At 47.6% G+C, this 23390-nt stretch overlaps 1 protein-coding gene across 1 annotated transcript; it reads right to left on the bottom strand.

Annotated features, from left to right (window-relative positions):
* Positions 1-14091: 14091 nt before the first annotated feature.
* Positions 14092-16990, bottom strand: LOC308498585 (intestinal-type alkaline phosphatase-like; the record flags this gene model as incomplete). Its single annotated transcript, XM_081050797.1, has 11 exons — positions 16909-16990; positions 16712-16828; positions 16498-16613; positions 16161-16335; positions 15911-16083; positions 15568-15702; positions 15402-15474; positions 15141-15275; positions 14858-15049; positions 14527-14643; positions 14092-14411 (listed from the first exon to the last, which is right to left on the bottom strand). The coding sequence occupies exons 1-11, from the start codon at positions 16973-16975 to the stop codon at positions 14092-14094; spliced, it is 1620 nt and encodes a 539-aa protein (XP_080906923.1). The 5' UTR covers positions 16976-16990.
* Positions 16991-23390: the final 6400 nt, after the last annotated feature.

Here is a 23390-nt window from a genome sequence, read left to right as displayed (position 1 = left end):
TCCCCCAAACTGGCTTGAGAAGCCCACTTTCTCTTGGCTTATTAAAAAAAGTAATTTCCCCTTCCCCCTGCTGGCCCCAGCCTTGTCCAGAGCCTGAGCCCTGCCTGGCCCCCACCAGGCTGTCCCCTTGGGCCACCCTGCAGCAAGAGAAGGCAGCTGACAGGACTTGAGAGTCCAGGGACCCTTCCCTGTCCCTCTGTAGGAGTCAGGCTGCAGAGGAGGAGCTGATCATTACAGATGCGAATTTCGCTACCTCCCACCCCTCACAAAGCGGAAGGGACTACAATCCATTTTTGTTTAAATGACGTTTCTGCTCCCCTTCCATCAGCGCCCCAGACCTTTTAGGCTTTGGAACCAGGGAACCTTCCCAGGCCTTGCTCATTGCAGTTGGCCATGCTTGGCGGTCCTTGGGAGCATTTTATTGAGAAAAATGTAGGCCACTGAGCATGAGCCGCCATTTATAATTCCTTCATGCACTGACTGAAAGTTTGAGAACGATACGAAACTCAGTCCATCCTCCCAAAGGAAATCCTTTCTCTCTCACCTCATATTTCGCTCCTGGAGTCCACGAATTTGATGGCACGTCTCCGAGCAGAACCTTGGCAGTCTTGTACTGCACCCACGTCTAAGGAGCAGCAGTCCTCTGTAGCTCTGTCACTGGGTCACCGGCCTGGCCTGGTGTCATGCAGGGTGGCAGGCGGGGTCTCTGGTCCCACTCCCTACACAAAAACACAGGATACGGTGAGGCCAAAAAGGAACATTCATGGCGCCATAGATGGGGGAGTCATATCGCTATAGTCTCGCTGGCAGCTGGGTTGGAGACACAGGAAGCAGGAGCCACACTATCCACAACCTGCCGTCCGCTTCTCTGCCAACCCACCCCACTTGCTAACTGCAATCTGCTCTTGCTATCTCAGCCACCATCTTCTTGCTAGCCCCCATTTTCCTGCTAGCGTAGCCACGGCAGTTATATTAGTGGCCAAAGGCTCACTGGTTACAGCTGACGGCCAGCTAGCCACAGCTGATGGCCATCCAATCGCAGTTGATGGCCATTTACTACCTGAGCCAGCACCTTTCCATGTGAGGCCGAGAGCCTGGAAACTGCACTCTTGGCTCTGTCCCCACACCTGGAAAACTGCCAGGGGTGGGGACGCTACGTCCCCAGGCCACCTTCCTTTGGGGAAAATGAGTTACACCTTGGTTGGGCCTTTCCTGCAGTCCTTATAATGAGTGGGACCCCTGCTGTGCTGGTGGGGTCCCTGCCCTGTGGCCCCTCTTCCTGCGGCATGAGGTGGACCACAGACTCCTGTCCCTGTAGACGTGTCCCCCTCCGGGTCCAGCATCTGCCTTGGTCCCAGCTGCAGTTCACGTGACATGGGTGTGGCTCATGTTGGGGCCTCCTCATCTGCCCGGGTTGGGGGTTATGGGACTTCATTTGTTTATAGTCCCCCTTTGAGGAGTCATCCCTTATGTCCCCTGGCCGTGGTCCCCCAGGGGTGTGCCTCATCCTGCCCCGCGTCACCAGCTCCCTCGCCCTTCTGCAGGAGTGGAGAAACACTTCATCCTCATCCAACCCCTGGATGCCACCTCTTCCCCGCCCTCCTGTCACGCAGGGCACCCTGCTCGCTGCACCATTTGTTGTGCGGGGCGGCCTGCAGGTGGGGTCTCAGCTCTCACTCCCCACATAAGAACGCAGGACACGGTAAGGCCAAACTGGAACACCCAAGGAGGCATAGATAGGGGAGTCAAACCAACATATTCTCGCTGGCGGCTGGGCTGGAGCCACAGGAAGCAGGATCTACATAATCTGCAACCCGCCGTCCTAACAGCAGTCCGCGCTTGCCAGCCACCATCTTCTTGCTAGCCCTTATTTTCTGCTAGCGTAGCCACAGCAGTTATATTAGTGGCCAATGGCTCACTGGTTACAGCTGACGGCCAACTAGCCACAGCTGATGGCCATCCAATCACAGTTGATGGCCATTTACTACCCGAGCCAGCACCTTTCCACGTGAGGCCGAGGCCGAGAGCCTGGAAACTGCTTTCTGGGGCTCCGTCCCCACACCTCCCTACCTCCCAGCACATGTGGGAAGTGCCCAGAGGGCTGCGTGGCACATCCTTTCTCCCTGGGGGCCGGGTCCCTTCGAGCGACTCCTGTGAGCGAGGCTGGTGTCCAACATGAGCTCATCTGGTCCCAGGGGACGAGGCAGCACCTGACCCCAACCTCAGCCGCCACCCGGGACCCAGGAGGCACTGGCAGCAGCTCAGGCTGATTCCTTGGGCTGGCAGGCAGCTCACATCCCCAAGCCACTGTCACATGGTGCTATGAAGCCACATTTCTACGTGTCTATACTTTGCATAAATAACAATAAAACTCTCGCACCTTTCTGCGGGGTCAAACTGTTATAGGGCGTTGGCAGGGATCTGTGTGGAGGCATCTGAAAGCAGCTATTTCCTTCTCACCAAGGAACCCAGGCCCGGAGCGGAGAGGAGGGGGTGCTGTAGTGGCTGAAAACCAGGAACTTGCAAATCTAGTGAGCAAAGAAAGGGACAGAACAGGGTGTCATGGCCTGGACGCTTCCCGCTGAGGGCAAACCGTGGTCTCACACTTTAGAACGGGGGCAGCTGTTTCCTCCAGGAGGGGCAGCTCAGGAAACACATGCCTGGCTCCTGGGCCCCGTGCCCAGGGCGTCGCCCCGGTGGCAAGGTGATATCAAGAGGAACTCCAGCTGCTTTTGTCCGCGCTACAGCCTGGAGGAGTGTACACAGGTAGCAAACGCTGAAGCTCTGTTCCGCTGGGTAAGCAGGCCCTGGGGCCGCCTGAGATCACAGGGTGCAACTGAAAATACTGCCCAGCTTCACACAGGGAGGCAGGGATTCGGAGAGGCATTCTTGAAAAGGCGACAGCCTGTCACACAGATGCTGACCAGGGCAGGACACCTGTTTCTGGAGCCAGGGGAGATAATGGAGTCAGACAGTAACGTCAACCCCACGATCAGGACGCGGGCACATCTGACATTCTCCTTGTCCCTAGAGGTCTGTGTTTACCTACCAGGATGCATCTGGTGTCAGCCACCAGAGCCATGCTGGGCTGGGTGCAGGGGTGAGGGCTCCGGGTCTAGCTGGGACTGGCTGTGGCGCCCTCCAGAGCCCGGTCGGAGTTTTGCAGGGAGTCCAGCGGCTTGAGAGTCTGGTCAGGGCCCAAGCACGTCTGGTCTCCCATCTGGATCTCAGGTGGTTTGGTGAAAGGGACAGTGGGCCTTCCTGAGCGCCTGGTGTGTCCTGTGCTCTCCCACGCTTCTCATTTGCAGCCTTGACACAGCCCTGGGCAGGCGCCATGCTAAGATGGGAATCAGTGCCATGGGGAGCTACGTGTATAAAATATAGCTCCATGCTGGCACGTTCACCTTATCAGCCGGGCACGCACCCCGCATGGCTCTCAGATGTCTTGGAGGAAGAGAATGTGGGTGACACCAGCAAGGGGTTGGCACTGCACCCCCTTCCCCATTTGCTCACTTTCAGTGGATTGTGATGTGTTAGACTTTAGGGTGTATGGCCATGTGGATGATTTACGGATTCTACAATCTAGTTTTAAACAAATTAATCCTCCAAACGACCAGGTGGCTTACAAAATATTCCTGTTAAGAAACTGCAATACCAAGAATCCACACCAGGTGAACAAGCACAGAAGTGGCAGCTGAGACATCTTCTCCCTCCTGCACGCTTGTTAGCACCCACGATATAGCTCTGATGAGAAGTTAGCCTCAAATATACCGGGGGTGCCAAAAAAAAGAAATGTATACGCATTTTAAGAACGAAAACATTGTATTAAAATTATAGCACTTGGGCGGCTGGATGGCTCAGTTGATTAGAGTGTGAGCTCTCAACAACAAGGTTGCCAATTCGGCGACTGGACTTGGAGCTGAGCTGCGCCCTCCAGAACTAGATTGAAAAAACAATGATTTGACTTGGAGCTGATGGGCCCTGGAAAAACACAGTGTTCCCCAACAACAACAAAAAAGTTAATACTGGATATATACGGATAACAGAAGATGAATACAAGACATGCGTATACATTGTTTTGGCACCCCCAGTATATATAAAAATAAGGAAACAAAACTGAACGGTTTGAAGTACCCCACGCCTGTCATCACTGGTGAAGCTTGCCCTGGGTGTCTTGTCTCTTGTCCTTCGAGATATCAGTCAATGACAGCATGGAATCCTTATGGTGAGCAAGGCATTTTAAAAGTAAGCTTTCAGAACATGAAGACAAACCCCTGCAATTTTCCCCAGTGATATTTCAAGTTATGTGCTGTTCAACCAGTACTTTCTGATATTTCCCTAAGCAATGATAAATATTTGGAAGGCTCTTTTAAAGTCTCTTGCATAATAACAGAAGACAAAAAACACCTACCATCAGGCAAACACTTATTCTTTCTGCTGCAGTAAAAATGGCAGAAACAATGAACAGAAAATGATCTGTTGACAAACCAAAAGGCATTTCTTTGTCAGCAAATACTGCTGGAAGATGGAGAGAAAACACTGCTGTAGATTAGGAGAAAATTACCCAGTGTGGGAGGTTTGCTGTACAGTTGGCTGGAAGTACAGAGGTTTCTAACACATCTCAGCTTAAGGTATTTGCTGGATTCTGTTCCAATAATGAAATACACAAAGCCCCTTATTTTTTTCATGAGCTACTAAAGGAAAGATATAGCAGAGAAGATATATTCCCAACAGTAAACGTCTTGTTTAATAAAAACAATGCCATATGGGGAAAACAGTGTAAGTGTACCCTCTGATGGAACAGCTACTCAGAAAGGATATTTATTTTAGAAGATTCTGGATGAGGAAAAGGTGCAGAGGCAGCAGTACCTGCAAAAAGCACCTGTTTGGACTGTCCACAGTCAAACCATTGTAGGAAAGAACTAGAAATCTTGAGGGCACAGAAAATGTAAGTGGCATTAACTTTATAAAAAATCAAGATGTAGAGTAGAAGCCTTATGATACTTGGTAAAATGGGGCAGGAGGAACTTCCCTCTACCCTTCTAGGTTCTTCCAGCTGTTCTAATAATCAGATTAACAAGAGAAAGATGACCACATTTAATTACATACATACATAAGGGAACCCCACATACAAGAGCCAGAGACCTCCACAGACATGAGAGGGTCAGAGACAGAAAGGGAAAAACAGGTCAATATGACCTTCTGAGCTAAGGTGTGGGAGGATGCCTGGGGCTTCAGAGGTGAGGAAGGTCATCACAGGACAATAAGAAGAGCAGATATTCAGTAATTAGAAATTTGCCCTGCCCTATAGATAGCTCATAAACATATCTGGTGTTTGACAGGCAAGGCCCCTAATTAAAATTCTTTAAGGGAGGTATAAGTTTCTCATGAGCCCACAGGGTCACACTGCCTTCAGCTCAAAACAATCCACAGCTTGGGAAGACCTGTCCTGAACTCCTTCAAGGGCTGCCTTTGAAACTTCCTGAGAAGTTTCACAGTCCAGAGGTTGGGTTGATAGGTTTTTCTATATCTCATTACACCAGCCCCAGACGTGAGACTAGGTCAGTTCAGTTAAACAGTCATGCCTCATTTCAGGAGATGGGGATGCCAGTGGGCCCCCAAAGTTAGGCCTGTGGTACAAGCAATTAGGTATTCAACGGGAAGCATCACTATGGAAACAAAAGAAAAACAAAGGTTAATGATTGGAGCAGGCTACAATCCCTGTTTTGGAGTTCTGAAGGCAGGCAGTCGAGAGGGCTTCTAGATGTCTGGCTCAAAGCATCCTCAGGTGGAGTGGAGGCGGTAGTGACGTCTGATACATCCTCCTGCTCTGCAGGTTGAGTGTCTGGTGATCTTTCTGCGACAGGCATGAAGATTGTCTGTATATGAGCTGCTATGGTAATTTCTCTGAAGTTTATATCAAGTTGTCTTACTGTAGTTTGCACAGTTTGGTAAATGGCAGTTTTAGTTCTCAATGAGTCACAGCCAGACATTGGAGAAAACTAGAAGAATTCAGGATCCAACCTAGTTTACAGGTAGAAACAAAATCTCAAAAGATAATGAAAAGCACTAGAGTCTAATATCCACAAAGGTGTATTACTGAAACATAATTTTTCTCTTTAAAAGTACCCCCATTTTGGGGCCTGCCAGGTGGCTCAGGTGGCTGGAGCACCGAGCTCCTAATGCTGAGGTCGCCCACATGGGCCAGTGAGCTGCACCCTCTACAGCTAAGATTGTGAACAACGGCTCTCCCTGGAGCTGGGCTGCTATGAGCAGCCAGAGGTAGGTGTGTGGGCTGTAGAGGGCTGCTGTGGGCTACTGAGGGGAGGGAGAAAGGGAGGGGGGAGGGGAGGGGAGGGAGAAAGGGAGGGGAGGGGGGAGGGGAGGGGAGGGGGAGGGGAAAGGGGGAGGGGGAGGGGAAGGGAGGAGGGGAAGGGAGGAGGGGAAGGGAGGAGGGGAAGGGAGGAGGGGAAGGGAGGAGGGGAAGGGAGGAGGGAGAGGGGAGGGGGGAGGGGAGTGGAAGGGGAGGGGGGATAAAATGACCCCCATTTGTATTTTACCACAGATAGCCAAATTAAGACTATTTTGTTTCAAAAACGTCTAGTTTCAAAAAACTTCACCTATTATTTGTACAGTGGTACCTCGGTTTTCGAATATCTCCCTTGACGAATATTTAGGTTTATGAACACTGTAAATTGTATGGGTCTATGGTATCATTAGATAGTAAAATTTATGCTAAAATTTGCAGTTTTAGGGGTTGATTTTAAAGGTCGGGAATGGATTCATCCATTTTGCATTACTTTTTATGGGGAAACTGTGCCTCGGTTTTCGAACGTTTCAGAACTTGAACGGTCTTCTGGAATGGATTATGTTCAAAAAACAAGGGACCACTGTATAAATAAAACAAACACTTGATCACATAGGTTCTTTTAAATATGTTTTGCTAGAATTTTCCATAAGGAATCTCCAGATTAAACTTTAAAAGGCCTCGTGATGCTGGAAAGGCCAAAGCAAGGAGTTGCCATCAGACGTCACCTGCAATACATGTAGATTTAGGTGAGTTCCTCTCTTCTTGACGTCCCCAAAATGTCTTGAGATTCCTGCACCTGCCAAGAAGTGACCTTTATTCACCCGGTAAGGCTTCTGGAAGCCCTGTAAGCAAGGTGCCAGGCCTATATTTCCAAGGGTTTTAATTGGCTTCCATAAGTCAGTCTTAATTCCTCAAAGCTGTGTCCGAGTCTAGGCTTGTCTCTCAAATATGACATTCCAGTCAAAGCTTTGGTCATATAACCAGTTTCCAATTGTGTCCCCGTTACGAGGAGAACAGATTCTTACTGAACTGATGTAAATAACAATATTGCTCATGAAAATAAAAATACAGAGTTTCTGAATTCTGGAGGGATTAAGTAGGAAGAAAAAGATAAATGTTGCAATTCTACTTACAAAGGTGTAGTTTACCAAATTTCTGTAAGTCGTAGTTAAAGAGAAAAGGTTTCCTTACATCTGAAAAAACAAAAAAATTAAAGAACCAGCAATGTTTCAAACAAAAAGTCATAACAATTGTAATTGTCGTTGTCAGTTCATTCAGTCCCGTGTAATTAAGACTTCTGTTTGAATCCAGGTTTGCCATTAGTTCTCTCGACCTTGTGTGATGTAGGGTGATAATTCCAAGACGTTTGCAAGGCTGTCCATCAAGGCTTATATGATTTGCTCAGTGAAGTGAGTGCCTCGAAAGCTAGAGATTACGGAAAGTAGACCTCAAGTGGGAAACACGTTTTCTAACAGTTTCTTTGCCACTGTGAGGGCATCAGCCTTGTGGCAGGGAAGGCTCCAGCCCATCTGGAAAATACATGTACAACAATAAGAACGTACTGATAACCTGTAAGTGGTAGTTAAATGCATTCCAGCTTAAATGCACTACGGTGGATGAAGGAATGCAATAACCGAAAAATGGGGTTTGCCAGGGAGCGGGGAGGAAGCAAACAGCCATCTTGGGTTTGCCAGAGCCCTGTTTGTTTCATTTACAGTCATTGTTTACCCACCTTAGTTTCTCCCAAGGGAAAATAAAAAGAGTGAGACAGAGGACATACCCTGTGCCATCCGATTTTTGATTCAGAGAAAGGCGTAGTAGCAGCAGCAGCAGCAGCAGCAGCCCAGGAGGGGACTCGCCATGCAGGCTCTCCGTGACTCTGCCCATAAGGTGTCTAACTCCAGGTAATCAAGAAGCAGAGGCCTTAAAACACGTGCTTTAGCAGCGGACACATGGGAGAACACTGCAGATTGGACCCCCCCCCCCCCGGTGCACAGAGAGTGACAAGGGGCCACACTTCAAAGAACACGATGAACAGACGTGGACCAAGAGACGGCGAAACAGAATGGAGGTTCCACCTCCCTTATAACCCACAGGTGACTGGGTTGGTGGAATGGAAGAATGGTGTCTTTAAAGGACAGTTAATGTTACTAACTAGAAAACCTACCTTGGCCAGATGGACAGAGGTGCTTTCTCACTACAATGAAATGACCAATCCATGGAGCCTGTTGATCCATTATGCAGCCTGGGAACTCAGACGGAGGCACCCAGGATGGTAAAGGTGTGCCGATGCTTGCCATGGACCCGTGGGCCATGATAACGAGGGCACAAAGCTGTATGGTCCCTGGCATGGGGACCATTCACTGGAGTCTACAATGGGATGGTCCACCAGGGGGCGTCAGTTACTTCGTGCCCCTGGGTGGGAGGAACTGCCCAGTCTGTGTTTGGATTCTGTTATTCTAAAGCAGTCGAGCCCTGTGGAAACATGCTGTCCGTGACTGGGAGACGCAGCACTGAGAGAGGGGAGAAGGCAGGGTCCTGGCATACTCCCCTCCCGTTCACCTCCTGACACCAGAAAGCACTACCTCCCTCGGCCAACATGTATGGCTTCCACAGGCTGGTCAGATTTCCAAGGCTGCGGCCACTTCTGCAGCTAAAGATCCGACTACAAGATGAATTCTCGTAGACGTCCTCCCCATCCAAGTCCCCACTAAGTACCTGCCTTTCCACCCTTCGATTTCTGCTCTTCCTGAGGCACCGAGTTACAGGGAGCCTCCTGTGCCATCATCCGCACCAAATGAATGTGAAGTTTTTATACCAGATAAATTTGCTAATATTTTTTTTTTATAAGCACATATGAAAACTCAAGTAAATGTCCTAAGTAACCAACCCCAAGCCTAGATGCCTAGGTAAAACGCTGGTTCGGCTTCTGGGGGGCATGGTGGAAAAACTGTTACTGATACTTGGATTGTTTCTCTTAATCTGTCTCTTCTTGTCTGTGTCTGTACTGTTGTTGTGGACTGTGTCTCCATGTGGTCAACTGGCGACTCAGCGAGCTACCCGCATGCTACTGAATCCTCTCACCAACCACTCGGGGCACTGGGAGAAGAGGGGCTGCATGAGATTACAAGAGGCGGTCATGAGGGGTGGAATGTGGGGGAGAGACTAGTCCGTGATGTGACTTCTGCTGCACCTGGACCGGAAGCGGGATACGGCTTACTGCAAACACGCCTTGGAGACTGTCGGATCATAACTGATGTCCATTCTGACATATCAGCACCCCTCCCCTGTCTCCAATTACATGCTGGCTCTGGAACATGCCATTGTCCTGACCTGGGCAAGCATATGAAATAATTTCTGTGCCTGGAAATATTCACACACTAATATTCATGACTACTGCCCTCCCCCCTTTATCCTATATAATTCTTTGGTACCTACCAAGTGACATGGGGATACATGTTGTTTTGCAGCCACTGAAGACATGCCTTTTATGTAGATTTCCCTTAACAAACTCTATTAATTACCAGACTGGAGTAGACAGCATCTTTCTTCGGTCTTTCCCTGCCCTCTGTTTATGGAGGTAGATTTTCAATCTCAAGGCTTTTCTCTGAGTCTCCGTGTACTAATAATACCGTGTAAATTCTTTTACCAAAAATAAATTTCCTTGCATTCAAAGTTATTTCCCTTATTGTTCCTAGTATTTTAAATTACATATATTAGAATTTTAACCATTAAAAATTTTAGTTTCTAATGAAAACTAAAAAGTAAGCAATTAGCATTCTTTAGATTGGCAAATTTATGAATACATTTCATAACCTCTATAAACATAGGTTCTTTTACTGGCAAATATATACCATAATTTTTAGAAACATTTGATTTGCTTCCTCAACAAAACACAAACCATATTCATGAACAGATCCAATTTTATCTTTTAGTTTCTCTGTAATAAGAAGCCAAAAGTAGGTAAACTTAGACTTATTTAGTAATTAATACTTTAGTATTTTATCTTATTTGGAAATGATCTAGATATTCAATAATTTCCATCATTCAACTTAGCGAAACTCTAAGGTTTCACGTTACCAAAAGATTTTGGAAAACTATTATTAAACTTACAACATAATATGTTGTATATATACATACAACATATATACTTATTGCTAAAAGTTTCACCTAAACACATTTTATTATATTTACATCTATTTAATTGATTAGGTCTTAATGATTATATTTAGACTACTTGCAAAGATTTTATGTGATGTTAAAGCAGTTAGCCTTCACCTTATATATTATTATTTTTGATAACATGAACTTAGTTAACCATCAAATTCTGGTAGAATAAAAATATTATATTTAATGCTTATAACTCTAAAGACATGCCTATTTAACCAAACCAGACTCAAACCAATTTTAATATTAAATATTTTCCCAGATCATGTGATCATGAACAGAATTTGGGTTAGTTTTTATTATATTTTGAAAAGTTTTACCATGTTTCCCTGAAAATAAGAGCTGGACATCAATTAGCTCTAATTTGTCTTTTGGAGCAAAAATTAATATAAGACCCGGTATTATATTATATTAGACCTAGTATTACATATTATATTATATTATATATTATATTATGTTATGTTATGTTGTTATGTTATGTTATGTTATGTTGTTATATTATATTATATTATATTATATTATATTATATTATATTATATTATATTATATTATATTATATTATATTATATTATAAAGACCCGGTCTTATAGTAAAATAAGACCGGGTCTTATATTAATTTTTGCTCCAAAAGACGCATTAGAGCTAATTGTCTGGCTAGGTCTTATTTTCGGGGAAACATGGTATATATAAGTGCCTGTTGGTTTAAGCCAATTAAATAGTTCTTTTAAAAATTAACATTACCGTCCAGAGATAGAAAATAGCACACAACACACATGAACAAACAGACAGACACAAACAGAGACCTCCTAGCGCTTGCTTTAAAATTTTAGCCATGAGACGAGTAGTCAAGTTTTCCACTCAGATGGCTAAGTGTTTTCTTATTAATATTTGTGAAGACGTTTAATCTTATGGAGCTATGGGCTAGATTTTGGGCAAGGGAACTTTCATAGTTGTTTGCTTTTTAAAAAAAATAAATAGACTTCTTCACCCATTTATTTCCCCCTTTCAGTTCTTAGAAATTCAGGATGGTAGAAACAGGTGAACTTTTGTCGTGCAGAGACTCAGCTCCTGCTCCCTGCACAAGAACACAGGATATGGTGAGGCCAGAAAGGAACACCCACGGAGCCATAGATAGGGGAGTCATACCGCTACATTCTCGCTGGTGAGTGGGTTGGAGACACAGGAAGTAGGCTCCACACGATGCACAATCTGCCGTCAGCTTCTCTGCCAACCAACCAACAAACGTAACCACAGCAGTTATATCAGCGGCTAATGGCTAACTGGTTACAGCTGATGGCCAACTAGTTACAGCTGACGGCCATCTACTACCCGAGCCAGCACCTTTCCACATGAGGTCGAGAGCCTGGAAACTGCTCTCTGGGACTCTGTCCCCACAGCTTTGAATTGCTTCTAGGCCATCACATTTCTGGTTTCTCGTAACCTAACTTAGAAAGGGATTCTCACCACTCTGCCACCATTGGACTCTGCAGTTAGAGATCTGAGAGTCTGACTTGGCAAGAATTCTCACCTTTTTTGCCAACTCATGTTAGAGGTCCCAGGATCTTTCCACTGAAGCAGATTCAGGTGAGCAGAGCCCGGACGGTGAGGTATGTTGCTCACAGTACAAGATCCAGTGTGACCATGAAAACTTTCCAGCCACAAAGGAGTCATCTTTATGGCAAAGCATTGGAAAGGGCTGCCATGAGTTTTCCTTTCTCTCTTCCTAACTTCCCCTCCTCTTACAAACCAATGTGCTCACATTTGTTGAGGTGAAAAGAGCTATTGGTTTAAGGCACCCAATAAAAACCTTAAAACACACTTTCCGTGCGTGTGCCCCTTCAAGGTAAAGATGTTCAACAAACATGTTAGAGACGTTTCCATGGACACAACTTTGTGGCTAGGGTCTCCTTGGGTTTTAAATCCATTTATGAAACACATGGAGGGCACCTTCCCATCGGTCAGTAAGACCAACTAAGTCACAAAAGAGGAGACAGAAATAGTAGCTTGATTTTAAGAAAAGCCTTTGCATAATTTGTGGACGGCGTTTCAAATGAGTGTGATGATTTGGTAAGGCCAGCTAACGATGCCATTCTTCCAGTGAGCTCCCTCCCAAAGGGTGTGTGACAGCCCCAAAAATCCAGAACTGAAATAAACTGCCCCGAGAGCAAGGCCTTCGAGTTGATGTTACACAGCGTTAAATCACGTTTTTAGTAAATAAGGAAGCGTGTTTAATCATATTGATACTTCTAGTGAGAGCCAAGTCCCTTGTAAATATACAAATAAATGTGTAATTCTGTAGAAATGTATTGAAAACTATGGTCGATTTCACCATTCTGCAATCCTTTTAAACGTTCCCTTTGGGGTGGGTTAGATGGTCAGTAAGTGTAGCTCTACTGGAGTGGTTGCTCCAGATGTTGGATGTGGGCTGAGGTCAGACATGTTTGGTGTCTACTTCCCCTCGGGCTTCCCAGCTCCTCCCTCTGCCCCTCTCCCTCCCAGAAAACAGAGCAGAACAGACTCTTCTCCCCGAAGTAGCCAGAGTGATGTTTCCCAAGAGTCCGGTCATCTTATGTCCCTGCTAGAAGCCTTCTGATCACGCCCGGGGTGTGGATAAAGTTGCAGCTCCTCCCCCACCGGCTGCCCAGCCTCAGGTTTTACCTCCTTTGATCCAGCTATTGGCCTCCAACAGCACTTGACTGCTGCCTCGGGGTCCTGCAATGCTGGTCCTTCTCCATCGCTCAAGCCCTCCTCCCTTCAGTCTTGGTACCAGTGTCTGCTCCCCAGAGAGCCCCTCCCTGGCCTCCTGATCTGGATTATCTTCCCCTCCCCTCAGACACTCTGCTCCCACATACTAATAATTATTTTTCTTTCTAGAACATTTAAGTACTGGCATTACGTTGTATAACCGTTTATTTGATTATCCCTGTGTCCCTCCCAGAATAGAGGTCATTGGACTGTGAGAATCTGTTGTTCATAAATCTGTGCCCAGCGCCAGATGGCCTCAGGGTGGGGGGTAAAGGTTGCTTTGGAACTACCTGCCCTGCACCCAGTTTCCCAAAGCTCCTTGGCTCTCCCAGCCTGGATGCGCACTGGAGAGTGACCATCTCAGTAGCCGATGACTTGGGACAAGTCTCTCCTTTCTGTGTTGCCATCTATTCTGTGTAAGGGTAGAGGGTCCGGGGGTGGGGGGCACTTGGTGTTAAAGCCTCCTTGGGCATCCGACCTCAGCAGCCTCCTTGGCCAGGAAGGTGCTCCAGGGATGGTTGCAGGGTGACAGGAAGCCGGCCCTCCCCTGGTGCCCAACTCGCGGATTCTCTGGCCTCTGAGACTGGGGGCGGAGTCCAGAGCTGCAGACAGGACAGTAGGTGTCCCAGGAAAGCTACCACCTCAGCCTGCACAGTGCCCCGCGGTCTGGCCTGCGGGGAGGGCTGGGGGCAGCGCTGAGTTGGCTGAGGCTCGTCTTTTATGGCCAACAGTTAAAGGTCAGGACTTAGGGGCCCCTGGTGGAGCCTGGCTTTGGTCGCCCTGTGGCTCAACCACGGGGAGAGGAACCCAGTGACTATGGGGGGGCTCAGTAGGGGTGGGAGCCCTGTGGCGGCTGGGGCTGGGGGCGGTCAGAGCATGTTAGCCCCAAGCAGCAGCAGCAGGGCTCCGGCCAGCAGAGTCAGGGACGCGCCTGCGGCCGGCCCGGGGTGCGCGGCATCCGTGGGGCGTGTAGTGGGGGACGCGAGGGTGCTGCCGGGGGGCGCCAGGCCACAAGCGGTGTAGGGCTCCAGGCAGGCGGCGAAGGCCATGACGTGCGCCACGAAGCTCTGCTCCTGCACGCCGTGCACCAGGTGCGCCTGCGGGCCCCGCGCGAACACCGCCACATCCTCTCCGCCGTGGGTCTCGGACGACAGGGGCACTGCCGTCTGCTGCATGTACTCGGGGTCACCTGGCCACAGGGTAGGGTTCAGAGTGGGGATTTAGGGCCCTTGGGGGGCCCCAGCCTCCCATGAGTTCCGAACTGTGGTCCCCCCGAGTCGGTCAGGCCGACCCAGTCCACTCACTGCTCTGACGGTCGTCGACATCGGGCCGGGAGCCATTGAGGAGCGCGAAGCCTGGGCCGTTGGCATAAAGGACGGAGGTGTAGGCCTTGCCATCTGCGGCCATCTCTGGAGCCAGGCCTGCAGGGAGAAGACCGGTGATGGCACTGACCACCGCTATGTAGCGCCCGCTGTGGGCTAAGCCAGGCACTTGCCTGTTCGGTGGCTTGATTAGTACCAGAATCCTATGTGGCCATTGCTGTTATGACCCCATTTGAAAGATGAGCAACAGGGCTCAGAGCAATGTCTGCCATGTAATTTAGGGAACAGCACCTGCCACTCTCCCTGGGCCTACCGAAAATGGAGCTCCCACGCAGTGTGTAGCCACCGAAAGTGAAGACGTGAGAGTGGTCAGCGGTGACAAGGGTCAGCGTGTCCTTCTCGTTTGTGAGCTGGCTGGCCCTGTCAATGGCATCGTCGAAACTGACAGCCTCGGTCAGAGCCAGGTAAGCTCTGCTTTTATGATGACCTTGGTCGATGAGGCCGCCTGCCGGAAAACCACATGAGAGATGGGTGATGGGGAACCAGCCCTGAGCCCTTCCCCTCCTGTGCCCAATGAGGGGCTGCCACTCACTCACCCTCCACGAAGAGGTAGAAGCCACGGGGGTTCCTGCTCAGCAGGCGCAAAGCCGCCTCTGTCATCTCCGTCAGGGATGGGTCCTGCTTGGGGTCTCGGTATGCCTCATACTTCATGTCTTTTGGCTCAAAGAGGCCTGTGGGAAAGGCGCTGGCGGTGACCTACGAGCTGGAGTAGGGTCAGCGCACACACTGTGCACAAATGCTTGGCCATCTGAGGACCCGGGAGGATGAGGCAAGAAGGTGGGGGAGGTGGTCATTACCCATGAGGTGTGTTACAGAGGGGTCCTCCGACGCCTGAATGAGCTGCGTTCGGTTCCACACATACCGGCCACTCTGGGAGAGGCAGAACCAGCTCAGGCCACAGTCCTCAGCCAGCAGCCCCAGCCTCGTCCCTCCTCTACCCCTGCACCCAGGAGCCCCCATCACCTGGTGCTTGGCTTGCCACTCTTGCACCAGGTTCCGATTGTCAAGCCTGATTCCGTTCTGTGTGGCGTCAGCGGGGTACTCAGGGTCTGGGGTTCCCTTGGGAAACATGTACTTGCGGCCCCCACCAAGGATCACCTGGAGCGAGAGGATTAGGGCAGGTGGGCGTGGGGCCTGGCTGGCCCATTGCCCGCTGCTCGCACACCCCTTAGGTCCCCCCACGAGGTGTGTGGCAATGGCCTTGAGGACTTCCTTGGACCCCCCCCCCGCCACAATTCCCCAATCCCCGAGCTCAGGCTGGGGTTGCCCACCCTCTGTCCAGCTCCCCTTGCCCTTCATGACGCACGTCAATGTCCATGTTGGAGACGAGCTGTGCGGCGATGTCCTGGCAGCCCTCCTTCAGAGCCTGGGCAGGCATGTCGGCGTCGGAGTACCAGTTGCGGTTCACCGTGTGCGCATAGGTGCCAGCTGGCGAGGCATGCTGCACCCTCATTGTCGTCACCACGCCCACTGACATCCCTGCGGGTGGCAGAGGTCAGGGTGAAGCACTGAGGTCTCAGCCTTACCCCTGCCCAGCAAGCTGGCCCCAAGCCCACCTGCTTTCTTGGCCCGGTTCATCACGGAGGTGACCTCATTGGGACGAGTTGTGTTGCACTGGTTAAGGCGGGCTGCCGCGCTCACACCAATTGTCTGGTAGTTGCCCTTGACCCCGCACAGGTAGGCCGTGGCCGTGCCTGCACTGTCTGGCACGTTTCTGTCCACGTTGTACGTCTGGGGACAGAGACGCCCTCAGCTCCACTCTGGGCACACACCCGGATCATGACCAGTCCCTGAGCCCCAACTCTCCTGGGGCCGTCCGTTCTGCCACACTCCCTAGCCCGACCCCACCCCCACCCTGGGGTGTGGAGCACCCTGAAGCCACCCAGACCTTACTTTGGACAGAGCCAAGTATGGGAATTGGTCCATGGCCAGGGGGGTCTCTGGTCCCAGCTTGCCATTCTTCTGCCCCTTTAGGATCCGAGCGGCTGTCACCGTGGACACCCCCATACCTGAAGGAGTAGAATCGTGTCAGGCCGGAGTCCTGAGGGCCGGCCTGTGGTCACCGGCAGCCCCAGGGCTGTGGGGGCTGCACAGGCATTGCACTCACCATCCCCCAAGAAGAGAATGAGGTTTTTGGCGGCTGTCTGGATGGGCTGCAGCTTCTTGGCGGTGTCCAGGGTCTGGGCTGCCTGGCGGTTCCAGAAGGCTGGGTCCTCTTCCTCAACTGGCCAAAGGGTGAGAGAGGCCAGGTCAGCTTTGGGGAGAGCTCTGTGTATGAGGAGCACCTGGGAGGTGTCTCATTACCTGGGATGATGCCGAGGGAGAGCCGTAGCCTGAGGCCCAGCAATAGCAGCAGCCAGACTCTCTGCATGCTTGTGGGATGGTGAGAAGATGGCAGGGCTGCGACCATGGAGGGGCCGGGACCCTGGAGAGGCTGGCACTTGGGCAAGGCTGATCCAGCAGAGTAGCAGCTGCAGTCAGTGCATGCTGCCTGGGCTCAAATCACGGGAGGACTTTATCCCTGGCTGTAAAACGCGCGTGTCCCTCCCAGTATGCCAGGCAGCCTTCCTGACCACACCTCTGTCCTGCTGGAGAAGGGAGGTGGCAGGGTGTGGCCAAACCTTGGGACACATTTCCTGAAAAGGGCGGGCCATCCTGCTGAGGACAGGCCCCAGGTATCTCCTCAAGGTAAGATGGTGACATGGTGCAGTGTCCTGATGGGTCCACTTCAACTCTGTCTCCCACAGTCATGGGGGACCCGTTACTTCTTTCTTCATCTCATTTTCAGTATTTCCTGAGAGCCAGTTGGGGCCATGTTGCTTCTTTGTGCTGAGGAAGGTGGATCAAAAGGGATTCTACAGAAAGTAACCTCAGAAGGTGATCTTATCATAATTTCCTATCTGAACATGTCTTGCTGGGTATTCACACCCCAAGCATATAACTTGTGGAGCAAAAAGTTTATCTTTGTATGGGAAACCGTGCTGAAGTGCTAGCAGGTGTTGTTTTGTGAAATGTTGAACCTTTGACTTCCTTGAGTGGTTTGTGCTCCCAGCAAGGCAAAACTTGCTACTTTGAGAACACAGAACCAGACAAGGTCAGGAAGTGCAGAGCTGGACAGAAAACAAGCCCTTGTTCATGCAAACATTGTAACTACTAGATTGCAGACAGTTCTGTTACTTTTTGAAGCCCAGAGTATATAAGCTGCAAAAATAAACTTGGGCTGAGGCATTCTACTTAGAACTGCATCAGTCTACTTAGAATTGCCTGCCCTCCCGATCCCATCTTTGTCTGTCTTCTTTTTTCTCAATCCTCACTCCCCACTTCAGGGACTGTTCGTCTCGTCGGCAGGCACCGACATCTTTGCATAAGCAGCCCTATCCACTGTTTCTGTGCATTTAGGTTAACACACCTTTGCAATGCTTCTTTTTCAGACCCCTCAGAAGGATAACCACCCTCAAGGGAGCCATAATCTTATTAAATATCTTGGAATCAAAAAACAAAATATATATATATATATATCCTGCAATCCAATCCCTGCCTTACTTTCTCTCTCTTTCATGTAATCTTGTTTACATTTCCTTCTTAACTCCAAATGCAAAAAAGAAGCTTCAAATTGCCATTCTAGGGAGCATTTTTTTTTCTCAGTCTGTTGCAATCTTGCTTCCAGGTGTATCCTTTGTTTGGCTCAAATACATTTTTATAAAAATTCTCTACAAGTTTGAACATTCTTACTTTGACATTTAGTTGGCATAGCCAGCAGAATCCCAAAGAAGCCCACTCAGGACCACAATGTGGACCTGGACCCGGTGCTAGGTCCCAGCAAGGGTCCATTGTGCCCCACCAGCTCTCTGCTTCGCATCAGGTGAACTTCGGACTTCTCTTGAAATCCCTAACCTACCTGCTTTAAGTAGCAGTTCCTGATTTTATTTGAGCTGTTCTTATGTGGTTGCTTTTAATTTTTTTTTAATTGACTCAAATGAAAAATTAAAATTAGTGTGGGAAACCCTACCTCCAGGCTTAGAAGCCCCACAACAGTCAGCCTCCTTTTCATACACCGGCAAGCTTTATGTACAATTCACTTGGAGCCCCAACTTGCTACTACCTAGAGAAATGGGGAGATTTAACTAAAAGTCATGTCAACTTAAGGTGGGCAAAATAGGGCACTTTTGATACCTCTAAATTAATTTTTTGTGTGCTCAGTGGAAAAGGCAGACTCTAAAATTGAACTGAATATATGGGATTCTTACCTCGATTGAAAAATTGAAGACTCTAAAAGGAACACACATAAATTTTCTTTTCTGCAGGAAGTTAAGAAAATTTTAAATACTGTCTCTGAACTCTCGGATCTGAGTCTGACAATCAAGTTTTTGAACTCACCCTAGAAAAAGCGCTACACACCTCATTGCTGACTATCACTATGGTCACCTTTGAAGTACTCCCCTTGGGAAGCTATGCACTGACGCCAGCACCTAGTCCACCCTTCAAAGCAATTTTGAAACTCTTTCTGGAATAGCCATCAGAGCTATCGTAGTATTACCCTTGATGTCCTGAATGTCATCAAAATGTCTTCCTTTCAATATTTCCTTTATCTTCAGGTAAAGAAAGAAGTCACTGGGGGCCAGATCAGGTGAGTGGGGAGGGTGTTCCAATACAGTGATTTGTTTACTGGCTCAAAACTCCCTCATAGACAGTGCCGTGTGAGCTGGGACATTGTCGTGATGCAAGAACCATAAATTGTTGGTGAAAAGTTCAGGTCGTTTTGGTGTAACTTTTTCATGCAGCCTTTCAACACTTCCAAATAGTAAACTTGGTTAATTGTTTGTCCAGTTGGTACAAATTCATAATGAATAATCCCTGTGATACCAAAAAAAGGTTAGCAACATCATTTTGACGCTTGGTTTGGACTGATAGAACTTTTTTGGTTGTGGAGAATCAGCCGACTTCCATTGTGCACTTTGATGCTTTGTTTCAGGGTCGTGTTGGTACACCCATGTTTTATCACAAGTGATAACATGGCCCAAAACATCGTCTTGCCTCTCCAAAAGGTCTTGCCAAACTTCGACTCTTCTTTGTTTTTGCACACACCTTTCTCATGCCAAAATTTTCAGTTAAGATTTTCCTGTTTCTCTATTGATGTTTACTTGGTCTGCTATGCTTCTCACATCAGCCAATGATTTTGATGCACAATTCAATGAATTTTTGCAATTTTTTCATCAGTTCTGCTAGATACTGCCTGTCCTGACCTCTCCATCAGTGACGCGTTCTCTCCCCTCAGAAAAACATTTAATCCATTTGTACACTGCTGTTTTCTTCATTTCTTCATTATCCCCATAAACTTGGATTAACATGTCCCTGATTTCACCTCCACTCTTACCAAGTTTAACAAGAAATGTACTGTTTGTTCATTGTTCTAATTCAATCTCAGACATTATTGTGGCAGCACACGAAAACACGCAATAACAATAATGAATGCCACTCAGCAAGACACCACCGCATGTCGACAGGAACACAGCTCTGAGACAGATATACCAAGTTTATGAAAACTATTGAGCTGTTTGTACAGTGCTGCCAATGTAAGCACAGGGTGGTAAGTTCACTAACTTAATTGTCAGACCTTGTAAAACTTCTCTTCAGGAACCTGATAAGAAACTTAGAGACTGTCTCTGAACTAAAGAAGGCTTCCAAAACTGCTCAATGCCAACACCCTACTTCTCCCCTTTCTAAAAGCACCCCACTACTTTCTGAGCTCCCCTTTCTAGATTTGTCCTCCATTTTTCCACCTCCTCTTCTCTCCTCTCCACTTCCTTCACCATCACCCTCTACTGAGTTTGAGGAAAGTTAAGACTAGAAAGCCAGACCAGGATAGGCTAGAAAACGCAGAAATTCTGGCAGCTCCCTTTAGAGAAAACCAGTCTCAGGACAAGGGAAACCAACAATAATTTCCTCCCCTTAGACTAAAGCAGAATTAAGGACACTAACTAAAGATTTTCCTGATCCTCTCTAAGACGCTGTTGAGTTCGCAAAGGAATTTGATTTAATTGTTAGAAGATATGGTCCTAGCTATTCTGACCTGTTTCAACTAATATATCTATTAGTTTCTGAGAGCAAATCAGCAGAATGGCTGAGTAAGTACTGCTGGAAAACTCCTATAGAGAATTTTCTAAAAACAAAGGGAAACAGTCTGGAAAACAAATGCAAGGGATTAGCTCACCAGCTTCACCAAGCAACCCCTGAGCTATTTCCCCAGAAAATAGACTGGATGAAAATCTAGCAATGTAGGTGAAAACCTGATGAAACCGTCCTCGATTTTGTCGAATGTTTTGAAAAACAACTTCCAAACAATAGTCACAGGTATCTCCAGGCAGTTTTAATAATCATCAAAATGATCCGGTGTTCAACTGGACGTTTCTGGAAGGACTAGATGAGGAGCTCGTAATTCTGATGGAACAAAATAAGTTAAGCTGGACGACCACATGTGCCGATAAACTAACCCATCAATTATTTAAAACTATGCGAAAGGAAGGAAAGTATAAAACTACCAAAATTATGAGCTTACACTCCAGCAACACAGCGCTCGGGGCCGACAGGCCTTTTTCACAAGGGGAAAGGAGAGTCTGCTTTTACTATAAAAGGGATTGGAGATCGCAGAAAACTGAAATGGGCTTTAGAGAGTGAAAAGAGACAGGAGCAAGCACAGGGCTGTTCTGAGGATTGCAAGTTGGCATTTCCTCTTCTCCTTAACAGTGCTTTAGGAAAAACAGAAATTTCCATAGAAGGGGAAACTACTAAGGCCCTTGTAGATACCGGGGCTACTTTATCTGTTCTTAACCCTACTTGGTAAAGTTGCCCTCTCCCTCAGAGTAAAGCTTCTGTACAAATGGTAGGGACAGCTAATCCACTAATGTCTGTTTTTAAATCAGAACCTGTTCCCTTCCAGCTAGGCAGTTACGGGACAACATATATTTTTACTAGTTAAATCTGCCCCAATTCACCTCGTAGGGCGAGACTTCCGTGAAACCCATGATGTCCACATATCCTTTTCTCCAAAAGGCGAAATGTATGTACAAGTACATGACTCAGATGCTGAACCAATTGAGAAAGTAGTGATTTTAAAGGAAACTCCACAAGAAGAAACTCATCTTGAGACTGAATGTTTGCTGCAGGACATTTCTACGGAACTCTGGGCTTATTCCAGTACAGATATTGGCAAGACCAAGTTATCCACTCCTATCAAAATAAATATTGACAATGCTTTGCCTCTACCTAATACTCACCAATATCCTCCACGACTGGATGCTCTGGCTGGAAATAAGCCCATTATACAAGATTACTTTAAAAGGGGCTTATAATTCCATGTACAAGTCCCTGTAGTTCTCCTATCCTTCCAGTAAAGAAATTCAATGGGAAAAGATGGAGATTTGTACAGGATCTTAGAGCTATAAATAAAATACGTATGCCCAGACATCCTGTGGTTCCAAATCCATGTACACTATTATCAGCCATTCTTGTGGATTGCCAATTTTTCATGACACTTATGTAGTGCCTTTTTACCATTCCTGTAGCAAAAAGCAGTCAGCATCTCTTTGCCATCACCTGGGAAGATCACAAGTTTATTTGGACTGTAACACCCGGGGTATATGGAGAGTCCAACCCATGTCTCTCAGATAGTACATGCTGATTTAAATGATGCTGATTTTCCCAGAGACTCCACTCTAATCCAATATGTGGATGATTTACTTTTGTGCTTTAGGATATTACTAGACTCCCAAAAGGACACAATTTACCTATTACAACCACTAGCCATAAAAGGACATAAGGTCTCAAAAGGCAAGCTTCAATTCTGTTTGCCCCAAGTGAAAAATACCTTGGCTGTCTCCAGTCTACAAATGGGCTACTAATGAACTAATCCTGAAAAACTCGGATGAACCCTATCCTTTCCTCTTCTAAGAACTAAGAAACAGCTTCAGGGGGTTGTAGGGATGTCTGGATACTGTCGCAACTGGGTTCCAAATATTTCATTAATCACTCAACCTCTATATGTCTTACTAAAATCAGAGCGACCCTGAACCCATTCAATGTAACCCTGAAGGAAGACAGCTGTAGAAGCTCCAAAGGAAGAGTTATCTAAAGCTCCCACTCTGAGACACGCTAATTATCAATTTATTTTGTTCCCTTTCATACGTGACAATAAAGGAAATGCGTTAGGAGTTCTAACTCTGAAACGTGGAGTCCATCATAGTCCTGTAGGATATTGTAGCCAGCAAGCAGACTCAGTAACCAAAGCTCCCTCCCTGCATGACCGCCATCCCTGCTACAGCCATGTTATGCAAACAGAAGAAACAGTTATGAACTCTCCTTTAATCATTTATGTTTCTCATTCTGTTGATTCTTTGCTAAGCTCTCACCATACTCAGCATTGCTTGGTTAGCTGACTGGCTTCTCATGAAGAACGCCTGCTTTCTGGGCATAAAATTCTTTAGCTCAATGTAAGAGTCTTAACTCAGCAACTTTACTACCTTCTCTACAGGGCGAAGACACCCATGATTACATGTTACTTACTGACCACCTTCTTGCTCTGAGGAATGATTTACAGGACACTCCTATTAATAATGCTGAGTTATTGTGGTTTACAGAAGGATCTTATCTCAAAGACGGTCAAACAGGAACATTACCGAGCTGGATATGCGGGACCTCCCCTGGTGGGTGTAATTGAAAGTTCTCATTTACCCGAATAAGATCTGCCCAACAAGCAAAATTAATGGCTCTAACTTGAGCTTGTCAATTGT

This window comes from Rhinolophus hipposideros, assembly GCF_964194185.1.
Source record: "Rhinolophus hipposideros genome assembly, chromosome: 6".
In the NCBI taxonomy this organism is placed as follows: domain Eukaryota; kingdom Metazoa; phylum Chordata; class Mammalia; order Chiroptera; family Rhinolophidae; genus Rhinolophus; species Rhinolophus hipposideros.
The sequence above is the reverse complement of the archived record's forward strand: the minus strand, read 5'-3'. Positions and strand labels throughout refer to the sequence as shown.